The sequence below is a fragment of the Zingiber officinale genome, chromosome 9A (assembly GCF_018446385.1).
Source record: "Zingiber officinale cultivar Zhangliang chromosome 9A, Zo_v1.1, whole genome shotgun sequence".
Lineage (NCBI taxonomy): Eukaryota > Viridiplantae > Streptophyta > Magnoliopsida > Zingiberales > Zingiberaceae > Zingiber > Zingiber officinale.
The window spans coordinates 116,461,587-116,479,437 of NC_056002.1; the positions used below are offsets into that span (position 1 = coordinate 116,461,587).

Sequence of the window (17,851 nt, forward strand, 5' to 3'; positions counted from 1 at the left end):
AACTTGTGGAAAATAGCTCATTAAAAGGGTCACTATGTCCCGATTGCATGGGACAGTCTTATAGGCCCAAGATAAGGGATACCATCTTTTTAGTATTCTAAAAGTACATATGCTATAACGCTTACGACTGATTAAAAAAAAAAGTAACAGTCCTCTAAACAATATTAGAAAGTAATTGAATAATTATTTAAGGCTGAACAATAAAATACGACATTTTTTTAATTAAAAAAAAACGAAATAAGACGACCTGATTTGAAAAACAAGACACCCTTCTCACAATGCTTTTATTTATTTATCTTTTTTTAGAACCCTAATGCTCCGTTTACTATGATGGATCAATAGAGGGGTGATTTAACAAAATTTGATTCGTATAAAATCGAACAATTAGTCTTTTCCTTCTTCTGAATATGTGAAATCTCATTTAATAATGCCATTATAGAATCAAATCCAATCTACAAATTACATTATAGGTTTCAAACACTGAAGCATTCCTTAATCCATCGCCAAATATTCTTCCTCTGAAATGAAAAAAAAAAAAGTTGGCAATTCCAAAAATTATATTTAACAAACTAATCGAGCTTATCGACACATAGCATTTGATCGATGCCTGGTATGTACTCTGGCTACAAGAAGTAAAATGTTCTAAGAAGCCTAGAAGAATCATCAATGAGTGAGCAGCTGAAGACCAAGTTTGAGATCCTCCATTGTTATTGTCACTACCTCATCAGTGTCCAATCAAAATAAAGTCGAAGATCCAAACTTTCACGAGCATTTGCAAGTAATGGATCTATTAGTCCTCCATTCATCTCTCTCCTCTGTTTCTCAGTCATCTCACTATTGATCGGCTCTGCAATGGCCGTGATGCTACAGGATGAGTGGAGCTTGAATCCGTAGAGGAAACTGTTCTGGTCCTGGTTATTCATTTTGAGATGAAGGATTTGAACGAGTTCGGTTGAACGGAAGTTGTCGAAGTGAAAGAACTTAGTCACCCTCCTACAAAAACCTTTTTTTGATTCAATCACGCGTTTCATTGGCTCTGAGTACCCAGAAAAAATCACCACCACTTTACCACTATCCATTAGACATAATTTCTTCTAGTGCCTCCAAGCCATAGTCCTTATCGTCTGCCTTTTGCATTGGAATCAATCTTGAAGCTTCATCTACAAAAAGAATTCCTCCCTTTGCTTCACTTATCTGGGGAAATTGTTTGATGTAGCATCAGGATCTTTAGTCTAACAGTATGAAGATTTCACAGATCTACAAAATTACAAGATCATAATTTAACTATAGAGGTCTCTAAAGTTTGTTGAAGTTTTCCATACTAAGAAATTAACAAGATACTAGAAGCAATGTTGTGAGAAATTAACAATGTTTCAAGGTGCGATACTGACGTCTAGTGCATCTAAACAAAGGTAAACAAGGAAACCCATGATATCAGGATAATAACGACTATATATATATGGAGGAGTTTACCAAGAACGCGAGCAACCATTGTCTTACGTGTCAAACAAAATAACCATTCCAACACTTAGCAGATTCAAATCATAGAAGCAGCAAGAAAATGGGAGACAACCTTTATATCATATTACAAACTCAATAAGGATTTAGACAATAATGACAATCTGTGTCCCAACTATTTGTGATGGACTACAAGGACTAGTTCTTGGCATTGAGCACTATGTTAGACCATATTATTAGTAAAACCAAAACAAAATAAACAGTTATTTAATTTTCTTTACGTTTCCGTTTTCCAAATCTAGTAAGAGAACTATTCACATGGAACGTCAAAAGGTGATGCAATTAGCCATGTGCAGGAATCAAAGTCTATCTATCGCACCAGAAACCTGTGTCATGGAATCAAAACATGTGATTGCGAAAAATTTGCCATCCAGCTTATCACCAAGAGTCTTTTTAGGGTTCCAAACTCAATGGTGGCAACTAAAAACAGATTAGGATTAGGAAGAAATACAGAAATCAATCATTGATCCTATTTGAGCACTTCTATACGACAGACCTCAACAAAAAAAATTGTTAACAGTTTATTGAGTGGCTACTTTGTTAGTCCAACAGAAACAAAGCATTGCTTGAACTCATATTACCCAAAATGTGGATTGCAACTCCTTTGGAAGTATTACCTGGATGGGTACTTCTTTCCCATATTTCTAATTTGTTCAAACTACCAACAAATTCATGAAACAAGAAATAGGAAAATCCTTTCAGACGACTAATAGAGACAACCATATTCTGTGCATGCTCAAACCATGCATCCAAGTTAAAGCATAAATGACTGGTTTTCTATGTGTAGACTAAATAAGCAGTACTAGTAGCATGCCAAACTTCTTTACAAAATGAAAAACATACATCCTGTGTTTTCAACTTAAGAGGAGAGCCCATTACCTATTATCATGTACCTGTTCCAGGGTAACCAAGGAAAGCCATAAGTGGAGGCCTTCTTGGAGCATATTTAATCCAAATGCTCTTCTCTTCTCATCAAAAAGCATGCCCCTCGCCCATCTGCGCAATTGCATTTTGAGATCTTGCAATCCAATAATACCTGAAATAGCTGATTTAAACTCATCCATCTTAGCTTTTGCTTCACTACAAGACTCAATAGCTTTGCATTTCCTTTGCTCTTCCATGTGCTTGATAAGGAGTCCTCAAAGTTTCTCAGACTAGCACTTTCCGAGAGATGATTTAAAGGGGTCATGCCCTCCTACAAAGAATATCAAATCTCCCTTCAAAATTTCTAAGTTGACCTGTTGATACAAAATTAATGAAAGCATACATTATGTTTGGCACTACAATTGGCATTGTATTCTAGCAATGTGCTCACAGTGTTGCAATCTTCTGCCCGTAGTGCATGCCAAACTGCCAGATGTAGTGGAGTCATCCCATTCTGCAATAGACATTAAAAAGGAAAAATGCAACAGTGGTAAGGAGCTACATGAGCACTAGATGCTATGTGTTCGCCAAGAAGATTGCAAACAATGAAATTCAAATACTTAACAACAATAGCTTTAAGAGAAAGGTGAAGTAATCTTATAGAAGATTTACGTTAACTTTTGCATCAAGTGAAGCACCCTGTGCCAGTAGGAGTCTTGCAGATTTGCTACAGCCATTTTTTGCTGCCATATGAAACGGTGTCTCACCATACTGCAATAAATTGGTTCAAGGAATGCCAGTTAATAGATTATCATGCAGGAGAATACATTTACAGAAGTTAACACTGGTAAGAATGGATTATTTGGCTCAGCCTACCATGTTCTTTGCCTCCAACTCAATTTTCTCAACACCTTTCCGCTCGAGCAGGTATTTTACAATACTGGTATTATTACATCCGGCTGCACATGAAGAGGTGTTTGTGACATCTACAATTAATAGTTAGGATAAGTTCTCAAGATCCGAATTTAAGTTCAAAAAGATAATGAAAGAACTGCCAAGATTGCAAAGGCAAGAAACGGATCACTGAGATAACCAAAATATCTCTAGGTTACATCAAATCAACAGAAAGAGGAAGAGACTAAACTAGCCATTCAAGACTTATTAATGGTCCTTAAAGAATACACTTTGGATGTGAACTAGCATGCAATTCATTGTTAAGAATTCAGGCCACACAAATTATTTACCAAGTAAAGAAGAGATTGTTCAGGCCATCCTCATAGTCCATTTTCCAAAGCTTCAACGACACCAAAACCACGTTTCTCCAGGAAATATATATATATATCTCAAAGTAAGAAGCTAGAAAACCAAATTTATTTGTTATAATGACAATTCAAGTGCTGAGAGATTATCAGTAATCAGCTCCTACAGAATAGAGATGGCTGAAACTGTCTTACCAACAAACGGAGATATTTCGAACGCAAGTAAGAATTTTGCTTACGAAATGGTACCAAGAAGATAACAATTTCCAAAGAAAGCGCCGAGTTGCAGTTGATATCTGGGTCTCTTAAACCATCCACTGATTGAGATTGGAGGGCAAAACATTTAAACGAAAGAAAACAGGTAAAGATGAAATTAGAGGGAAAGAAAAAAAAAGGTCATTACATCAAACCGACAGGTTATATTAATCAATTCGCAAGACCAATTCGTCTACAATAATCATCAGCAAACAGAAAGGGGAACAAGAGGCGCCATAAAACTGAAGACAATTCAGTAGAACAATCTTCTGAAGACAATTCAGTAGAACAATCTTCCGAAACAAAGAGAAGAACTACTGTCTCTGAAAACAAGATCAAGCGAGGAGACAGAATGGGGAAGCAAAGGGTAGGTGGGGGCATACGACGGCATTCCTGGCGTTCAGCAGCAAGTCCTTAAACCTCATTTCCCTTTCATCATCAGGCGAAAACAAAAAAAAAGATCACAATAAACCTCGCTGCGAATCCATGAGAATCTACTTGTAACATTTTGTTCATCACAGTTCCTGTTTCTTTTCCTCCTTTTCCAGAATTCCTCTATCTTCATCAGCTTTAGCATGTTTTTTTACGAAAGCAATGAAATCCTTCAAGCTTGACTTCTTGGAAACTTTTATCTGAAAAATGATGTACATTCGTTACAATACATAAAGCAATTGCAATGGACAAAGTATCGATATGGGCAATACATACAGGTTTCGACTTATCTCCAGCTGGATAGAGTAGAAGCGTCGGGTAGTTGTTTATCTGCAATTGCAATACAAATAGTGAATTTAAAACAGAAGATGAATATGCTACATATTGAAGTAAATACTTAATGCTAAGACTTGGAGGATCCGATGAACTATGAACAAAATTCTTTTTTTTTTTGTTTGACAAGTGAAGCTGAATGCCTATGATTCTTCTTAACAAATATTCCTTCCACACAATTTTGACTGAATTTGGAGCACAATAATGTATTTATAATGTATAATCACTAATCTGGAATCTACTCAAGCTTTAGATGATAGCTAATTATCTGCATACCGGAAAACTAAAGGCGACTATAAAGAATTTCAATCTAGTTTCCCTATTGTTTTCGTGATGCTTGAATCAGTACCTCCAGCTTTGGGTGTTCATTCAAAGAAGCATCTATTCTGGCGAATTTCAAATCCTCCAGTCCTTTAAAGTGCTCGGCCAATTTCTGTACTTGTTTGCTGGTAGCATCACAATCCATGCACCATGGAGTATAGACCTATAGCTCAAAACAAAGCCTTTATTGTTAACACGCAGACAAATGTTTCACCAGTAACTCCTTCAAAAATGAAAGAACTACAAGCTGACTCAAGCAAAATGGAATACCTCTAAAAATACACTTTCGACACTTTCCAAGACAGAAGCACTGAATGTTTTACCGACAACCTTCTCAACCATTGCCTTCTGTGTTATTCATGAGAGAAAAAAAAAGAACTGACTTAGAACATGATACGATAACAATACAACAAAAGACACAAGTATTGAAGAAATTTGCTTCCAAATTCACATGACCAATAAAACATATACGAGAAAAAGAATCAACAGAAGAGTTAAAGTAGAATAATGGGCGTAAACGTATCATAGTTAGTCATTTCTCTTGCAGATGTAAAATTAATAATTACCTTAATTCTACATACTTAGATTCTCATGGTTCATGGAAATGAAGTATTATGGTATTTATTTTTAATTACCTATAGAATTAAATCTATATGATCGCGATCATACTATTATCATACAGTTGATGCGTTCCTGTTGATGGGTGATTTAAAAAAAAAAATCCTTGCAGAACAATAAATTTCCTTCTCAAGGACCAAAAAACATTTAAAGCCATTAAAGAAAATGTGACGTTTAGTGTTTCGAAAGAATTGCTTATAGGGAATAATATCAGTTAAAAAAAATGATAATCCAGTTAGTCTCATTAACTATCCCTGGGGTGACCGGAAAAAAAATAATAAAAAAAAATTAAAAATTGGCAATCACATATATGAGTTGAGAAGCTATGGCAGGATGTTTAACATGAATATTGTGTACACAAAATTGGTAATTGCATATATGATACGTACTTCACTAGGAATTGGCTCTGACTTGAAGTATGGTAGCAAAGTACCATGAAGAAATCGGTTACAGAACTCCTGTAAAGTTGACCCAAATAGATAATCATATAGAAGGGTCCACCTTTAAGTGTTCGGTCAAAAGTTGAAATTTGCAGAGTGGTTCAACTTACTTCCAAAGTGCTCTGTGCAAGATCTGCTTCCAGTAAGTACTTGGAACCAATTCTATTATCAAATGCAGTAACCTGTGCATCGAAGGAATGACCTCGTAACTTATTTGATCATGATAACAAGCTTAAGACAATATTTAAAAAAAAAAACATTACTCGAACATTGAAATGGAAACAACAACAATATGGCAGCGAAAAAAAAAAATAGATAGGCAATGTCAACTGAGAAGAACAAGTCAAATAAGTGAAATAGAATTTAAGCATGCAATATGTTGACCAAATGCTGAAAGTAGAGAAGATAATTTGTTATCAAGGAACTGGATAGAGTCAACTTAGCATTTGATGGCCCATCGAATGTAAAACCAAGAACTACTAGCAAATGCAAGCTGGAAGCCTCCAAAGATATTCAAAAAAAAAAAAAAAGATAAGGAGTGAAATTTATCACATATTTTACTATAGCTGAGTCCTAGTTTGTGAAATACCATAAATCATATAGTATCACAGGGCCCTTTCCTTATAGTATAAAGTTTTGATTATAACCAAACAAAATATAAACGAACAATTGGAACTAAAGTCATGAGTTTGAAACCCTCTTCTTATTCTCTTACGGTTGATAATATGTTATGTTGAGCCTGGTATACTTGATTCATGTGACCGCCCATGGTCTAAGCTTTGTCCAGTTTGATCAAGATGGTGTTTTAGAATAGTACAACCAATCTAAAGAAAGAATCCTGAGTCTGGGAAAAGCAAGTAGAAAATTTGCCTCTCATTTAGTTTCTATGGCAAATTTGGATCAAGATCTCATCTTTGTTTCAAACTAGATAAAAGTTTAATTCCCACCACTAACAAAATTACACACAACACACACAGAGGCAAAATAGCTTAATTATCAAATTATACCATGAGTTTTTATAGCTTTACGATGAGCATTACAAATAACAAAATCAAGTGATAGAATTCTTACAATAGGCTCTTCGGATTCAAGTCCATAAAGAGTCATAAATGGTTTTGCAAGGTTGTCTTGAGCATTGTCTACATATATAAACATTATCTGCATTGTTAAGCAATATAATCAAACCTCAGGAAATCCAAGTAAGAAATGCACTCTAAGAAGCAGTACTATTTTACTTACATTTCTCTTATAAGACTTTGCAACATCTTGAATTAGTGGTCGAAGACCATCAACGACCTCAGGAGTTGAAAAAATAAAAACCTAGAAATAAATTGAGCTGACATTAATATTGTCAGACAGGTGCAATTGTCAGAAATTATCGTGTTCCACAATTGTTCTATTCTAAATTGAATCGGCTGATCTCAATTGGGTTCCTCTCCCCTCAAACAAGAAATCCTAATATCTCAAGGTACATGCTAATTAATAGACAGTTAGTCAAGAGAGATCAGATACAATATATCAATTAGGTATCGTCTTCCAAGGAGTGAGAGCCTATAAAGGATAACAACAAATTAGCTCGCTACTGGATATAAACAGTTGCCTTTCTTCAGACATTGTTTTCTTTAACTTTTTCTAATTTTAAATTTTACGAGTCATAGAATTTCTCTAGAAAATATAAGAGCGTAAATAATGCAAGTACAAAGGAGCAACAACAACCTGGAGCTTAATTGCACTGGAATATACTCTAGCAGAATTTAGTTCAGTCAATTCAGTAACTAGAGGAAATTTATTGTACTCTATGAACTGCAAGATCCTATGTTCTTCAAAGTTGTCATCTGCAGAAGCAAAGAAAAAAAGGTTATATATATATATATATATAACATCAACAGTTTATGTTGCAAATCTTATTAAAAAAAACTAAACAGAACCAAGAAATCAAAACATCATCAACATTAGAAACCTTAGGACTACAAACTAGGGTTGGGCATGGAGCATGGGGCATGTTGGGGCCGGGGCAATTTTTTTACAAAACGTGACCCAACCTGGTTTGATTTGGGTAATTTTCATACCTGGAGCCATGCCCAAAAATTTTAAAGATCTTAACCCTTTTTTTTTTTTTGGTTCGGGTTTTGGGGATTTTTAATTTCCAAGGAATTTGGAGAATTCCATGATTTTTAACTTTTTAGAAAAGCAAAATATAAAGTATACTACATAAAAAATCATATCAAGAAAAACTCTAACGACAGAATTATAAAAAATATATTAGAATCTATAATGATAAAAACTGTACAATGATGATGCAATTGAATGCAAAATATATAATCCATAGTAATTATATATAGGACTATGGAGGCAGGGGAGGATGCAAGCAACGAACTGTTGAGAATATTGTGAAAGGAAGAAGGATTGCTAGTAGGGATGCTAAAATGACAAACATAAGCAATGTTCTTGTAAGATCATATGAGGCAAAAGGTATGCCAGAAGGGACATAAAAAATGGTAGTGACATTGAGTTACCGAAATGGAAGGAAAAGGGAAGGAGTGAAGGGAAGATAATAGTGAAAGGGCGGATGATGAAGGAAATTGATCTACCGATCGTTGGTGCTACCATACCCTGTCAGATCGTGGAATGGTAGAAGGTGGAATAGGTACTTGGAAGGTTGAAGGGGAAGGGATGCAAGTCATAACTCCTGCTTAATTAACTAGATTATTAATTAATCATATATACGACTGACAATATATAACATATAAAATATGCAACTCTTGTTTAACTAAATGAAATGTAATTTAATTGATATGAAATCAACAAAGTTTATGCTTTGTAATAGTTTAGAGCCACCTCTAAACATGGCAGGTAAAACTCATGTAGAAATGGCAAACTGGTCGCAGATGAAACAAACCTAGTTTGAGTTAGATGCATTAAAAGTTAAACCCATTCAAGAACAAAAGAAAGTTGGAAACTAAATATATCTAAATTCCTTCCGCTTATCTCTTGACTCAATGCATTGAGCACAGACAAATAGCAATCAGATTCTACATCATGACTGAAAAATTAGTTCATGAAACACCGGCATGTATCTCTATGCTCGATATGGCTTGAGCCAATGCATATCGAGTCTAACCTGTTCAAGGAAACTCAGAAGGCACAAAATGCCGGAGCAACGTGTAAAAACTATTTCCCATATCAGGCTTTAACAACAACATACATTCAGCAAATTTAACTGCTGAAATTGGTACTCAAAATGAGATTGGAAATACTTTCAGACGACAAAGAAAAGAAGACTAAGATTTAATGAGCATAAAAGTCATTCTTTCTGGAAACAGCTCAAGTTTCTAGTTCTCATTTGTTCTCCAAGCCAAGGAAAAAATTGTACTATACTAACTGGACTCACCAACTTACCGAATTTCTCAAATCTTTCTGGCTCACTTTTCACAAGTCCTATGAATTTCTTATCCAGTTCAACATCTGGGAACAGAAGCCTAGCTATGGTGCTGTCAATGGTTTCAACAAACTGGATTTCATTGTCTGTGATGGCTGCTTTGAGGAATTCATCATATTCGGGTCCCTGCAAAACAATTTAACAGAAACCATCAGAATTTGCAGATGTTGCTTACAGACTTATGCATCAACATTCCAATTCCCATTTCCAAAGAACATGAAATAACAGGAAGAAGTCAACAGTTAACAAAATGAAAACATCAAGTCAAGTGATGGTGCATCCTAAAAGGGAATTCTAATTACATACTTCATAATTTTCAAAGTAGCCCATAATAAAAATCTGATGCCATCTTAGGAACTCCTCAGCTGCATCTAAAGAAGATAATCGAATAACAGGAGCACCAGTCTTCTTTTTCACCCAAATCACTATCTCCTCCCTGAATTTAGAAGATGAAATTCCTCTTTAGTAATCGTTTGATAAACAATTTTTGCGGACAAGAGTTGCTGATAGTAGAGCTGGAACCATGTGAACAGCAGCAATTACAAAGACAAGCAGATGACAAACAAATGTTACTCCCTTTACCTATGTATGTTGCAACTTGCAATGTGCACAACACACAGTGACTTAACACTTTATCAGGGTATTAGAAAGAAGGCAAAAGTGAATAGAAACTAAAATAAGTTGTGTTTTAGAGAATCTAACCACACTCTTACAAAGACTGCCACATTTAGTAAAATGTTTCAATCTCGTGAAAATATGTCCAGAAACTGTATGAAATCATCATGGAAAGAAGAAGAGCTCTTTTACTTGGTAAATCCACCCCTATAAGCCAGCGGCGACCCATCAATGAAGAGGAGTATCGTCGGGAAACCCTTGATTCCAAGAAGCTTCGCAGCCTTCTCGTGCCTCTCCGCATCGAGCTTCGCCACCACGAGGTTGCTTCCCATCTCTCTAAGCGCAGTTGCGGCCTCTGCGAACTTCGGCATCAGCTCGGCGCTCCTGGGGCACCAAGGGGCATAACCAAGCAGCAGAACGGCCGCGTTCGAGAGAGCCACTTTCTCGGCGTTCTCATTGCTGAGCTCTACAACGATCTTCTGAGCGCGGCGCAGAATTTCGGCCTCCGAAAGCTTGTTCTGGATGCCGCCGCCGCCGCCGCCGCCCTTCTCCTGCTCTTCCTCCTGATCTACCGCCAGGAGCTCTTCAAGCCCCTCAAGATCATCTTCTTCGTTGTCGATAATGGATGCGGAAACTAGCAGGAGAGATTGGAGCAGGAAAAGGAGTAGAACAGTGGCAAGAACAAATCTTTGCGAAACGGGCATGCTGAAAGACGTACCGGAACTAAAAAAAAACTGCTTTTTTGCTTCAAATTTTCTGGAAAAACAATGAAATTGCTGTTGAAGCAGCGACGGCGAAGATTTGAAAGGAGATTGGAATGCGAAGCAGGAGATCGAAGAGAAAAATAATGAAATTTAGGTGGCGTTTGGTTTGTGGGTGCGGGAATAAAATGGGAATGGATTTGACGGCAGAGATTTGGAAATACAAATATAACAAATACATTACCTTTAAAATAAATATTTCTATAAGATTTCTTTACTTTCATCTTCAAAATTACTTCCATAATATTTATAACTTGTTTTTTTATTTATTATTCTTAATAACTTGAAACATATTTCATTATTATTATTTAAAATAGAAATAACAAGTAATTATTATTACTTCCATAAATGTCGTCCTGATTTCTGTAGTTAGAATAACACTTGCAACAACTTCTGTGCTTACACTTCTAAGTCTGCTATACTACTTTTATAAGCTACCAACATTGTAAAGAGGCTACTCCACCAAAGTAGATTTAAGTGAGCTTCATTTATCTAGGATTAGCAATCCTCTGATTGCAAACTTGGTAAATTCTCTTGTCTCTGTTTTTAGTTTATGTATTTACTTTCTGTTATTATATAAGTGTTTTCTTAATTTAGTTTGAAATGTCGAGGAAGGTTTGATTTGTGTTTTCAGGCTATTCACCCTCCTCTAGTTGACCGTCAGGGGACCAACAGAAATTACATTCTATTTTGCTTAAAAAACCAGTTCCTATTATTGAAGATTGTTAAGACGATCGGTGGCAGTGTTTCAAGGTACTTTGTATTTGTATTTCTTGAAATTATAACTTATTGGAAACAAAAAAGGTCACCTTACTTATTGTTTTTTCAAAATATTTAAATGATAAGTTTGTTTAGGTTCTTTAGACGGTATATTAATCAAAGTTAAATATAACTTCGAATGTATTAGGTGTTTATTGTCCAAACATGCAGTTTATATATATTTTACCTGTATGAGAAAGTTCTGCACATGATGGTCGTATGCTTAGAGATGCTATGATTAGGCTTGATGGTATTAAAGTTCCTCACAATATAATTGGTTTTGGACTAGCTAGTTAGATTTTTAATGTAAAACTTGCTGGAACAATTTATGTGACCCTAGGTTTTGATGTTTGGCAAAGGTTTAAGTTAAGATTATTGTTATATTTGATATATGAGCGTACAGGATGCAGGTACAATAAGAAAAGTCTAAGTGTGATCTTAAAAAAGGTAAAGTCTAAGTGAGATTTTGGCAAAGGTGAAAGTCCAAGTGGAGTCTTGGAAGTGTAAGTCCAAGTATGGCAACGTTAGTCCAAGTGTGACTTAGCAAGGATGAAGTCTCGGAGCGAGAAGCTCTTGGCAAGGTTGAAGTCCGGGAGGTGAGAAGCATCTTGGCAATGGAAGACCCGACAACAAGGACAAAACTAAAGGAAGCTCTTGAAGGCAAAGCGTAAAAGATGGGGAAGCATCTGATGGAGGAGGGCAGAAGGCAAGGTCAACTTGTACGGGCGAGGACGAGTGCATGAGTGATTGCACTTGGGGTAAAACTCTAGGTTTAGGGTTTACCAGTCGATTGGTATATGTCTCAGTCGACTGGTGGCTGAGAACCAACAACTTGGAAGGATACAGAATTTATGGTTGCAGAGTTACCAATCGACTGCTAAAGTTATCAGTCAACGGGTCTAATCAACTACTAAAATTAGCAGTCGACTAGTAGTGAACAGAATATTTATGTTCTCTTAGCCCATGGAAATAACTTCTAGAATACCATTCGAACTGAAATGGGTCGAATAAGAGGTGTCTAGGTCCATCAGTGGGTTTTGACCAAAACCTATTGATGGCTCTCCCCTACTTGGATTTACATGAAATCAAGTTCCCTGTGAAGGTCTTGGTGGGGAGATGGTATATATATGGTGTCAAACAGAATTTATACACCATGGATTAGAAGGTATGGCTCCGTGCCAATTGCCATATATTCCACTTATGGTCATGCTATAGACTTAAACCTTATGGTAGCACCTTCTAATTAATTTTTTTTTTAATTTTTCATAAGGAGCATGGTAGCACATTTTGAGTTTATAGAAAGGGGGAGGTAGTATAAATTTATAAGAAAGGATACCATACCAGGCCCACTTTGGGCCTGATATGGTAGAATATTAGGCCCACGTTGGGCCTGATATTTAAGCATATCAGGCCCAACGGTGCCTGGTTATATTTTATTTTTTTTCCAGCACCTATAGAGCTTTAAATAAGGATTTACCAGCAGATTTGGAGTCCTTGCAACTCCAGAATACCACTCGAACTGAAAAGGGTCGAACAAGAGGTGTCTAGGTCCATCAGTGGATTTTGACCAAAACCCACTGATAGCTCTCCCCTACTTGGATTTACATGAAATCAAGTCCCCTGTGAAGGTCTTGGTGGGGAGATAGTATATATGGTGTCAAACAGAATTTATACACCATGGATTAGAAGGTATGGCTCCGTGCTAGTTGCCACATATTTCACTTATGGCCATGCTATAGACTTAAACCCTATGGTAGCACCTTCTAATTAATTTTTTTTTTTATTTTTTCATAAGGAACATGGTAGCACATTTTGAGTTTATAGAAAGGGGGAGATAGTATGAATTTATAAGAAAGGATACCATACTAGGCCCACTTTGGACCTGATATGCTCTCATATCATGCCCACGTTGGGCCTGATATGGTAGAATATCAGGGCCAACGGTGCCTGATTATATTTTATTTTTTTCCCAACACCTATAGAGCTTTAAATAAGGATTTACTAGCAGATTTGGAGTCCTTGCAACTCCAGAATACCACTCGAACTGAAATGGGTCGAATAAGAGGTGTCTAGGTCCATCAGTGGGTTTTGACCAAAACCCACTGATGGCTCTCCCCTACTTGGATTTACATGAAATCAAGTCCCCTGTGAAGGTCTTGGTGGGGAAATGATATATATGGTGTCAAACAGAATTTATACACCATGGATTAGAAGGTATGACTCTGTGCCAGTTGCCACATATTCCACTTATGGTCATGCTATAGACTTAAACCCTATGGTAGCACCTTCTAATTAATTTTTTTTATTTTTTCATAAGGAGTATGGTAGCACATTTTGAGTTTATAGAAAGGGGGAGATAGTATAAATTTATAATAAAGGATACCATACCAGGCCCACGTTGGGCCTGATATGGTAGAATATCAGGCCCACGTTAGACCTGATATTCAAGCATATCAGGCCCAACGGTGCATGATTTTTTTTTCCATCACGTGCCACCACAGCTATGGAGCTTTAAATCATGATTTGCTAGCACCAATGGAGTCCTTGAAATTCCAGAATCCCACTTAAACTGAAATGGGTACAATCAGAGGTGTCTAGGTCCATTAGTGGGTTTTGACCAAAACCCACTAATGGTCCTCCCCTACTTGGATTTACATGAAATCAAGTCTCCTGTGAAGGTCTTGGTGGGGAGATGATATATATGGTGTCAAACAGAATTTATACACCATGGATTAGAAGGTATAACTCCGTGCCAGTTGCCACAGAACAGTGCCTCTTGTAGTTTCAGGACTAAGAACCATTTTTTTTTCTCGTAACTTAGTTACTTTGGTGTTCAATATTTACATGCCTAATTTAAATTTCAAAGCCTACCTTGTGCTTTTGAAACCGAGTGTTGGTCTGATCCTATTTGATTTTCTAAACAATCCCAACTGTTACCATGTTTTTAGTTTTGAGAAGATAGATATGGTGTGCAGTACAACTTATATACATTATCTCTCTTTTCACTAATAAGCACCAGCATCGCAATTTGGATGTCACAGAATATTGTGACTTATATTTGACTAATCACTATGCAATATAATTAATATTCCAGTGTTAGTTTATCCTCTGTTAGAATGTCTTGATCATGCCCCTGTTAGAATTATTTAATTTTTTTGATCAGACCTCTGTTAGAATATTTGGAGTTTATATTAGGGGAAGATGGAATCAAGTTTTATGAAACGATATGATACCAGACCCACGTTGGGCCTGATATGCACTTATATCAGGCCCACGTTGGGCTTGATATTCAAGCATATCAGGCCCAACGGAGGCTGATTATATTTTATTTTTTTCCCAATACCTATAGAGCTTTAAATAAGGATTTGCCAACATATTTGGAGTCCTTGTAACTCCAGAATACCACTAGAACTTAATTGGGTGGAATCAAAGGTGTCTAGGTCCATCAGTGGGTTTTGACCAAAACCCACTGATGGTCCTCCCCTACTTAGATTTACCTGAAATCACGTTCCCTGTGAAGGTCTGCTTGGGGAGAAGGTATATCTGGTGTCAAAACATATTTATACCCCATTTCTAAGAAGGTATTACTGGCACAGAACAGTGCACAGCTTTTCTTTTCAACCCTATGGAAGGAGACTTTTAAAATTGATATTATTTAATTTTTTTATCAGACCCTGTTAGAATGTTTGGAGTTTATATTAGGGGGAGATAGAATCAATCTTTATGAAACGATACGATATCAGGCCCACGTTGGGCCTGATATGCACTCATATCAGGCCTATGTTGGGCCTGATATTCAAGCATATCAGGCCTAACGGAGGTTGATTATATTTTATTTTTTCCCAGCACCTATAGAGCTTTAAATAAGGATTTGCCAGCAGATTTGGAGTCCTTGCAACTCCAGAATACCACTCGAACTGAAATTGGTCGAATCAGAGGTGTCTAGGTCCATCAGTGGGTTTTGACCAAAACCCACTGATGACCCTCCTCTACTTGGATTTACCTGAAATCACGTTTCCTGTGAAGGTCTAACTGGGGAGAAGGTATATCTGGTGTCAAAACATATTTATACCCTATGTCTAAAAAGGTATAGCTCTGTGCCAGTTGGCACGACACAGTGCACAACTTTTCTTTTCAACCCTATGGAAAGAGACTTTTAAAATTGATCTTATTTAATTTTTTTGATCAAGCCACTATTAGAATGTTTGGAGTTTATATTAGGGGAGATAAAATTAAGCTTTATAAAACAATACGATACCAGACCCACGTTGGGCCTGATATGCACTCATATCAGGCCCACGTTGGGCCTGATATTCAAGCATATCAGGCCCAACAGAGGCTGATTATATTTTATTTTTTTCCCAACACCTATAGAGCTTTAAATAAAGATTTGCCAGCAGATTTGAAGTCTTTATAACTTCATAATACCACTAGAACTGAAATGAGTCGAATCAGAGGTGTCTAGGTCCATTAGTGGGTTTTGACCGAAACCCACTGATGGCCCTCCCTTATTTGGATTTACCTGAAATAACATTCCCTCTGAAGTTCTTACTGGAGAGATGGTATATATGGTGTCAAAACGTATTTATACTCCCTGTCTAAGAAGGTATAGCTCCGTGTCAATTGCCACGGAACAGTGCATCTCTTTTATTTTTCAATGACCGAGAACTGCTATCCTATCTTATTTTGCAAGGATTACTACAATCCCTTTGTGTGAGTTTTAACTCATTTATATTTCACAACATATTTACGTGACTTTGAAATTACTGACCCCTTCTTGTTGAATTGAAATGTATCCTATTTTTATTTTACACAATGGAGATATGGTGTAAAGTATTATTTCTGCCTTGCAGGTGATGGTTTACACTTTTCATACCTACAATAACACTGTAACACAAAATAAATACTCCATAAACCTATATAACAGAAACATCACTTTCCACAACTATTTTTCTTACAATCCTATATATGTACTTTATACAAAACATATGGCTCAACTCCTCCAATTTACAATTCAGTCAAGAACTAGGGGCTGGCGGCATTCTACATGTCCTCCGATTATGGCTCAGTTGTTTGCATCTGCTGCATTTGATTTTTACCTTCCCATTATGTTTCGACTCGATCCTTGCCTTCTTTCGCCTACCAGGCTGCACAAGGCTACAAGGACATAGCACTATAATGTTGTTGACTCCCCTAGGCTAAAATTCCTTGCTTCGACAGGGGTAAATACGATCCATGTATGTCGTTTTTCAATTATGTGAATGAAAATAATGCTCACAATATGGGAGTGTATCCATGTTCCGATGAATTATGACGGCAATTGCATATGAGCAAGGCAATCCTGAAATTTGAAACTCCCCACAGTTATAATATTTTCTCTCCAAATCAACAATATATGAAGCACCTCATGTCTCTACTTCCATTTCGGATTGAGAGTAGGGGTGGACTTTATATCGTCTAGCTTTCTCCCTCCTTGATTCCATTTCTTTGGTAGCATGAGGTGTCAATGCAACATACCATTTCGATGTTTCCTCCTTACGGTTAAAGAACCATTGAGCTACCTTTCTTCTGGTATTATCAATTAATCTGTTTATCGGAAGTTCACGCGTCTCCTTGAACAAAGTATTTAAACTCTCTACACAATTGGTGGTTAGCATTGTGTACCTTCTGCCACTAAAGTGTGCATTAGCCTATCTTTTAGGGTCAATGTTCTGAAGCCACTTATGAGCATCTGGATGTTTTTCAAGCATGGACTGCATTATGAGATTATATTGTAGTGTTGTGTTTGCTCGAGTTGCTGCCCAAAACAACCCTAAACCTGACCTACTGCAGTATCTGTTACCATATTGCAAGACATGTGGTGGCAACAAAAAGTATGATGGGCAGTAGGGTAGACTTTCCTAACTGCTGCTATAATGCCACGATGTATATATGATACTATACTCATTAACACTGGATCAACATTAAAGAATCTCTTCGTATGATCCAGAAACCACTCCCATGCAGACTCACATTCAACTTCAGCGATTCCAAAGGCTACTGGGAGGACATTGTCATTAGCATCTATTGATGTAGCCATCAACAACACATCCGGATATTTGCCTCTTAGGTGTGTGGCATCAATTCCAATTAATTTACGAAGATAAGACCTGAATACTCTTCTACAAGCTCCAAAACCCCAAAAACAGCGTTGGAACTGATTATCCCCATTCCTGTATAGTGCCACATAGATTTCAA

The 17,851-nt window shown here is 36.7% G+C and overlaps 1 protein-coding gene and 1 pseudogene across 5 annotated transcripts; both read right to left on the reverse strand.

Annotated features, from left to right (window-relative positions):
• Positions 1–663: 663 nt before the first annotated feature.
• On the reverse strand, positions 664–4,287 carry LOC122019500 (annotated as a pseudogene).
• On the reverse strand, positions 1,070–10,975 carry LOC122020632 (protein disulfide isomerase-like 1-5). 5 transcript variants are annotated; one of them, XM_042578634.1, is made up of 16 exons: positions 10,287–10,975; positions 9,786–9,915; positions 9,440–9,605; positions 7,757–7,875; positions 7,280–7,360; positions 7,112–7,198; positions 6,151–6,222; positions 5,990–6,058; positions 5,253–5,330; positions 5,011–5,145; positions 4,605–4,658; positions 3,259–4,528; positions 3,055–3,153; positions 2,786–2,896; positions 2,398–2,713; positions 1,070–1,194 (listed from the first exon to the last, which is right to left on the reverse strand). In XM_042578634.1, exons 1-12 carry the CDS (start codon positions 10,796–10,798, stop codon positions 4,412–4,414), a joined length of 1,620 nt encoding a protein of 539 aa, XP_042434568.1. In that variant the 5' UTR covers positions 10,799–10,975; the 3' UTR covers positions 1,070–1,194; positions 2,398–2,713; positions 2,786–2,896; positions 3,055–3,153; positions 3,259–4,411. The 5 variants fall into 5 exon arrangements, with proteins under 5 accessions (XP_042434568.1, XP_042434569.1, XP_042434571.1 ...); XM_042578635.1 differs by having other exon boundaries at positions 1,122–1,257; XM_042578637.1 differs by having other exon boundaries at positions 1,127–1,257; positions 2,412–2,713.
• Positions 10,976–17,851: the final 6,876 nt, after the last annotated feature.